A 7,701-nucleotide genomic window follows, 5' to 3' on the forward strand; every position below is an offset into this window, starting at 1 on the left:
AATAAAGTATAATATTAAAGTAGGCAGTAGAAAGTTTATTACTCTACCCTTCATTTCCCCAGTTATCTTCTGGTTGACAACACAGTAACTCAGTTGAGAGAGGGAGGGAAAAAATTACAAAATCAGTGCCTGATATCTTTTCTCTGTCAGTTCTATCTGGTGCCTACTCTTGATAAGGAGACAAAAATTTTTTTTTCTAGTTAAACTAGAGAGATGAAGGTAGTAATATTTGAAATGATATTAGGTGCAGAGGCAAAGAGGAATGACAGATAAGAACTGTACACACCTCACTGTTCAAGAATGGTGTAGTCTAAGGAGATAAACTACATGGTTTGAGAGATGCCCGGGAGATTTTATGAGGTGACAGAAAAGAAACATTACAAAGATTGTATACCTCTGTTGAGGAGAAACCTTTGAAAAATTGGATTGTAAAGTTTATAAAAGAAAAGGTAAAATAGGGCTATTTTAAACCTCACAAAGAATAGGATTAGAGGTCAGAATTGTGATTTATTTAGTTCTTTGGGACTTGAACACCATTGTCATCATTATATCTTTGTGTGTAGTTGTAAACATTCTTACTGTAAGATTTTTATTAAAACATTTTTCCAGAAAACCACTTTATAAAATAATGAATGTATGTGTGATTATCATCACAATTGTAGCACACCTTTCATGGCATACCCCTCAAAGGTGCATTACCCGTTGTTTTTTCTTAGCTGAAAAACCTTGCTTCTGTGTCGTTCTTCAGGTGCAGGCAACCATAGGTATTTTATGGGCTACCTATTCTTCTTGCTTTTTATGATCTGCTGGATGATTTATGGTTGTATTTCTTGTGAGTACAATTCTTTTTTTGTCTTTTTAAAACAAATTTCTGCATACTCAGATTATACTTACCATACTAACAAATTGACTAACAAATGACAAAAGTTGTTTAAATAAAATTATGGTTTGGATACCTTATGAAGCACAAAAGGGAAAAAAGATACAGCTCTATCAATTATGTCCAATACACAGTATAAGCAAACAGTTAGCAATTAACCACCTTTTAATACTTGTGTCCTCTGGAAAACATGTGGTTTAATAGGCTTTGAGAAGCTTCTGGGTAAAATGCATCAACATTTTCCACATCATGTGCTTGCTTTACTATAGTAGCTTATAGATTAAGTGATTGTCCTAGTTCTCTTTCTCACCAAGCAGTTGGGAAAATATACTTAAAATTAAATTTGCAGAGAACTTGAAATATTTTGAAAAGTAGGTATAATTATTGCCTATTAGAGAGTATTAGTAAATATCAAAAGTTACCTTTTTAATAAGAAGTTGTTATTCCATTGTGGGTTTCATACCTTAAAGGAAATGATAGATTTTTATCACATTGGGAATGCAATCTGGAAAGAGGATACATCACTTACGATGCCTCAGGGCTTGGTGTTGCTTAGCATAATGATGTATTAGATCCTGGTTTAAATACAAGTCTTGGAAGGATGATTTTCTAGTCTTCCTGCCCCACAGATATTAAAAATAATCAGTGTTACTGCCCTCATGAACCAAGGGAGGTTACCACCTCAGTTAAAGATTAATAGGAAGATTTGGTCAAAGAACTTGACCTCATTTCTGGCCCAGCACACCTTAGAGAACACTTTCTTGTCAACAACAGCAGTACTTTATAGCAGCTCTCAAAGAGCAGGAGATCTTGCATTAGAAAAAGCCTACCTTGACCGGGCGTGGTGGCTCATTGCCTATAATCCCAGCACTTTGGGAGGCCTAGGCGGGTGGGCCAGTTGAGGCCAGGAGTTTGAGACCAGCCTGGACAACATAGGGAGAGAGACCCCGTCTCTACAAGAAATACAAAAATTAGCCGGGTGTGATAGTGCATGCCTGTAATCCCAGCTACTCAGGTGGCAGAAGTGGGAGGATTGCTTGGGCCCAGGAGGTCGAGGTTGCAGTGAGCCTTGATTGAGCCACTGCACTCCAGCCTGGGTGACAGAGTGAGACCTTGTCTCAAAAAAAACGCCCATGTCACCATCCTGTTAATGTTATATGCCCTCCTTCAAAAAAATCTCTTTCATATCTCCTCTTTTTGTAAAGAAAATGTTTTTTTAAGTATTGTGTGATGCAGTACCAATCAAATAAAATTGTTTATTCTGAAGATACAGTGATTTTTTTTTAAGATTGGCTACTGCTTTTCCATTTCTGTCTTTATGTTTTTTTGCTGAGATATAATAGGGTTATTTAAGAGTGTAAAAACATTTGCTATTGAATGTCATCAGTTAAATCTAGACCGTTTGACTATGTTTTCTAAATGGTGCCAGCACAAATGCCTGTATGAGGTGCTTGGATGGTAAGATTGAGTAAATACAAGTACTTCTGTTCTGGCTTTAGACTGGGGACTCCACTGTGAGACCACTTATACCAAGGATGGATTTTGGACGTATATTACCCAGATTGCCACGTGTTCACCTTGGATGTTTTGGATGTTCCTGAACAGTGTTTTCCACTTCATGTGGGTGGCTGTATTACTCATGTGTCAGATGTACCAGGTATGTGCAAAGGCATTCTTTTTAGTGCACTAATTGAAAACTTTTCCATCCTTGCATAAAAGATAATAATATATTATCTTCCTAACCACTCCTGCTCTTCAAGGATTAATTTTATTTTTCAATTTAGTTTTCCTTTCTACCTCACTCTTGTGTTTTTAATGGTATTTTTACTCACAAATACTAATATTCAAAAGCTTTTTTTTTAAAAAAAGGAATTTTTAAAAGCTCATTCTTAGAGAGGCTGATATGGAAGTTGTCTGTGCATGAATAGTGTCTATCCATGCACAGTATCAAGTAACCTATCTTTAAAAATTTTTCACATTTAACTGGCTACTTTTCACAGTCAAATGATACCATGTAAACTAGCTTTGATGATTTTCTGATGGAAAACCAAAAACAGACTTTGTTGTTTTTATCTTTATCCTAGTTGTCTTCAAATTAATTTTTTTTACATTAAGTATTTAGAAAGAATAATGGTTTGCAGCCTGGCACGGTGGCTCACACCTGTAATCCCAGCACTTTGGGAAGCCGAGGTGGGCGGATCACTTGAGCCCAGGAGTTTGAGATCAGCCTGGGCAACATGGTGAAACCCTATCTCTTATTTTTAAAAAAAAAAAAAAAAAAAAAAAAAAAAAAGGGAGACTTAGCCGCACATGGTGCCTGCGCCTGTAGGGGTTGGGGGCAGGGTGGTGGGGGTGGGATCACTTGAGCCCACCCAGGAGGCGTAGCTTGCAGTGAGCTCAGAATTTGCCATTGCACTTCACCCTGGGTGACAGGGGAAGGCCCTGTGTCAAAAAAAAAAAAAAAAAAGAAAAATGAATAATGGTTTGCTTTTTCTTTCCTCTTAGATATCATGTTTGGGTATTACTACAAATGAAAGAATGAATGCCAGAAGATATAAGCACTTTAAAGTCACAACAACGTCTATTGAAAGCCCATTCAAGTACGTACATATTTATAAATTTAATATTTTCCCTGGTCATAAACATTTTCTTACCAGACTCTTAGTGATATGTAAAATAGCTTTTAAGCCTTTTTAAGATTTTTGTAGAAATAGCATCAGTTCACCATAACACCAAAACAGAATTCATCACATTAACTATATATAATAAAGTTGTGATATCTCCTTATATATTTTTTTCTTTTTAATTTTAAATTTGTATTCAGTCTGGTGCTTAGAAATAGTAGGGTCCTAAGTATACGAAATGTTTACAACTTTGAGTTTTACTGAAGTTATTACCAATTCTTTAGCTTTTGTGGTGCTGTTGATTATGGCATACTTCTGGAAAGCAAGCAGACCTTTAAATAAAAACAGAGTTAGTTGGGTAGTTTTGAGAATTCTCCCATAGGTACAAAAATTATATAAGGCATAAAACTGTCTGCTTTTCTTTTCTTTTTTTTTTTAAGACAGAGTCTTGCTCTGTCACCCAGGCTGGAATGCAGTAGCGCGATCTCGGCTCACTGCAACCTCCACCTCCTAGGTTTAAGCAGTTCTCTGCCTCAGCCTCCCGAGTAGCTGGGATTACAGGAGTGCACCATGCCCAGCTAGTTTTTGTGTTTTTAGTAGAGATGGGGTTTCATCATCTTGGCCAGGTTGGTCCTGAACTACTGACCTCGTGATCCACCTGCATCAGCTTCCCAAAGTGCTGGGATTACCAACATGAGCCACTGGTGCACACCCGGCCAAAACTGACTGCTTTTCTAAAGGTGTTACTGGAGTACTAACATTTCGTGAACTTATCCTTGGCATTTCTTTTTTAAGTTGTTATCCTTAAGTTCACTGCCAAATTCATGCTATTTATAGTTATTTTGTCTTTTTTTTTTTTTTTTTTCTGTTTTAGAAGTAGTTTGTCTCCTGCCAAAGAGCCACTACTTAAAGGTTTTTATCAAAAATTGCATTTGGAGCCAGGCATGTTAGGGCATGCCTGTAGTCCCAGCTACTTGGGAGGCTGAGGTGAGAGGATTGCTTGAGCCCAGAGTTCGAGGCCCGGCCGGGCAACATAGTAAGACCTCATCTCTAAAAATAAAAATAAAAATGCATGTAACACAGGAAATATATGCACATTTGAATAAGTTTAAAATATAATTGTGTCTTTAAATTAGCAAAAGAAAAAATCGTTGGCAGAGCAGTGGAGAAACATGAAGGCATATATATTTTATAGTTAAAAATTGGTTCCTTCTTGCAAGTAACCTGAGTTTTTAAGTTTAGAAAAAAATCTATTTAACACGAAAATTATATTGAATTCATGTATTAAATCATTTGTACTGACTGCTGTGTTTTCTTTTTGGGGTGCCATTTTTAGCCATGGATGTGTAAGGAATATTATAGACTTCTTTGAATTTCGATGCTGTGGCCTCTTTCGTCCTGTTATCGTGGACTGGACCAGGCAGTATACAATAGAATATGACCAAATATCGGGATCTGGGTACCAGCTGGTGTAGCAACATCTTTATCCTATGAAGCATATTGCTGAGTGGTGCCTGAAAATTGTGTCTGTCCGTGTCTCTCTCTCACTCGAATCCACATCCTTTGAACAAGAGCATGCTATGTGTAGGGCTAACGGTGAATTTTACAGTCTTTTTTTCAACACTTTTATTAACAAAAGTAAACATGGACAGAACACACTGCCATTTCTGGGAAGAGTAAAGATGATAAAAATAATTTTAATGGTTCTTAATGTGGAAATTCACAACATACTCAACTTTTGGGTTTTGTTCTCACAGTATTTTTCACAAAAAAGGTAAACTTACTCTGTTGACAGACATGGTGTACTGATCAGAAATGTTCAGTTTTAACTAAAACTAAATTTCTGTTATTTGGCTAAATGTTATGATGCAGTCTAGTAGGAGTATTGCATCTAATTCCAGGAGCATTGTTTTAAGTTGATTGACTAGTATTATGTACATTTTAGAATGTACACATAAATACTGTGATGAATATCATGTGATTGGGATCTACTGTGATGTTGTCTTCAAAGGCAGGAGAAAATAATGTTCACAATAAAATGTGCTAACAATGTTTTGTTCCTATCAGCTGTTGCAAATGCTGATATATTTCTAGTTCAGTGAAATAATCTGTAGTAACCTTGCTCTGAGGTTTTACGGTCTGATAATGAAACACTTGCATGAGTATAGTAAGTCATGTTATTTTGTTCAAATTTAAAAGCCCTACTAAGTGCATGATACACCACATAGAATGTATACTAGCAGATACTATCCAGTGGAGCATAAATTAGAATTTAATTTGATGTTCAAAAACAGTTCCATTTTTAACAGTTAACGTGGTATTTTCAAGAAAAGGCAGAATAATGCAAAATTCTCAGTAATAGTGATACATGGATATACTTCTTTTTAAAACCTCAGCTACAAAATAATTGTAGACAAAATAATGGCATTTAACTAAAGATGGAGCATGATCTGTGTACATAGCACATGTGAATATAAGAAAAGCTGATGGTATATTCTGGTTTTAATAAAATGACCTATCAGAAAGTAGAATTTCATCCCCAAGAGTATTTCACTTACCCAATATTGAGTAAGTTCTGAAACAGTTTTAGAAAAGATTTTCTTTTTGTTAAATGTGATGCACTGATCAGTTTTTGTCACAGCATTTTCATACCCTCATGGTGGACTACTAGTCACTGCTTCCATAAATTTTGTTTACAGGGTGAGATTTGGTTTAGTCATCTTAAGTGCTGTAGCAAACTGTGGTTCGAGCAACCTGTGGGAAATCTGTGAGAGGGAATGGGGTGGGAGAGGGTGGGGGAATGGTGGTCAGACTAAGAACAGATCCTAGACCAGTGTAAAGAATGTGTATCTGTATATAAATAATTTATCAAATAGTTTTCTCTTTGTGTCGGTATGTGTTAGTGTTTTTAAAGCTGCTCATTTCATTTTATCCAACCAAAAAGAAAAGGGAGATAACTAATGAGCTTCTAGTGATGTTCAAAATTGCTGTTAATAGGCATTATACCCTGCAAGTTCACTGCATGTCTGATGCTTGGTAAAACTAGTCTTCCCTGTAAAATGCAGATTCCAGGTATTAAAGCAATCTAGTGGTATACCCGCCCCTTGCCTTAGTAAGAGGAGCAGTGAAATGTATATAGTTGATGTTCAGTATTTCCAAGTACCATTTTTATATAGTAGCTTATTTAACCATAAGTCACACATCAAAAAAAGATTACCCTTAGTGTATGTGTTTTAATATTAGAAAACTGGCATATGTACTTTATTTTTGAAAAGGGAAGAGATGGGTGTGGGGTGGCAATAGCATTGTGCCATTTTGTCATAGAATGTAAAAATTGGTTAACTTTACAAATGTCAGCTAGTTTTGACTACTAATTGGGGGAAATTTTAGATAATTTTTAAATTCAAAGTTATTTATAAAATGCTAGAATTTGTTTTAATTTTTTGTATTTTGAGCCACTTCACATGAAGACTCAGTTGCATTTTTATCGAATACATTTTTATCAACAGTTAAAGACTATGGTGGTTTTTTCAGAGTTTGGCTAAGAATGTTGTTACCATCTTCTTTGTTTGTGGTACAATATTCTTTTCAGTGCAAAAGAGATGTCATTCAGTTAAACAGACAAAAAAAAAACCCCTCTAGATGTGTAATTACATGGAAAATACTAGCAATGTGAATGCTTTTGTAGTAACCATCTTGTAGTACCTGTGAAATCTATAACTCAAATGGTCAGATGATCAGGAGCCAGCTATGAAGCAGTATACCATCTCTTTAATTATTTTGTAGGTCCTGTGTGTGGAACCAACTATAAACCCAGTTCTAAAGTGGTGTATGATGGTGAACCTTTGGGAATAGTTCTTATCAACTTAATTGGATACTTTTAGCAAATAGCAACTTAATTCTCAGCACTGAACATGAATTACTTCTTTGGAGTTTTTTTATTCATATTTTTATTGTTTCCAGGAATTTATTTGATATTAATGGGCATAAAACAGCATCACTGTACTTAAGCTATGGATGTTTTTATTTTATGTTTTCTTTCTTTATAACTGTGCCAAGTATTATTTTGCTACTTACCGTGTTATTCTGTGGAAAGAAAAACCTGTAAAGTGTTTAATAAATTAGCCCTCCTTACATAAATTAAATGTCAAAATTTTGTAAAATATTAATCAGAATAAATACTGACTCTTAAGTGTG

General features: G+C 35.4%; 1 protein-coding gene across 11 annotated transcripts in view; it reads left to right on the forward strand.

Annotated features, from left to right (window-relative positions):
* Nucleotides 1–7,701, forward strand: part of ZDHHC17 (zDHHC palmitoyltransferase 17) — an 88,517-nt gene extending 80,816 nt beyond the window's left edge. For all 11 annotated transcript variants that reach the window (XM_005571601.5, XM_005571602.5, XM_074007452.1 and 8 more), the window contains 4 exons: nucleotides 749–832; nucleotides 2,380–2,537; nucleotides 3,386–3,480; nucleotides 4,841–7,701. In XM_005571601.5, coding sequence (XP_005571658.1) covers nucleotides 749–832; nucleotides 2,380–2,537; nucleotides 3,386–3,480; nucleotides 4,841–4,979 — 476 coding nt within the window. In that variant the 3' untranslated portion in view covers nucleotides 4,980–7,701. The remainder of the gene's footprint in view (nucleotides 1–748; nucleotides 833–2,379; nucleotides 2,538–3,385; nucleotides 3,481–4,840) is intronic.

The sequence above is a fragment of the Macaca fascicularis genome, chromosome 11 (assembly GCF_037993035.2).
Source record: "Macaca fascicularis isolate 582-1 chromosome 11, T2T-MFA8v1.1".
In the NCBI taxonomy this organism is placed as follows: Eukaryota; Metazoa; Chordata; class Mammalia; order Primates; family Cercopithecidae; genus Macaca; species Macaca fascicularis.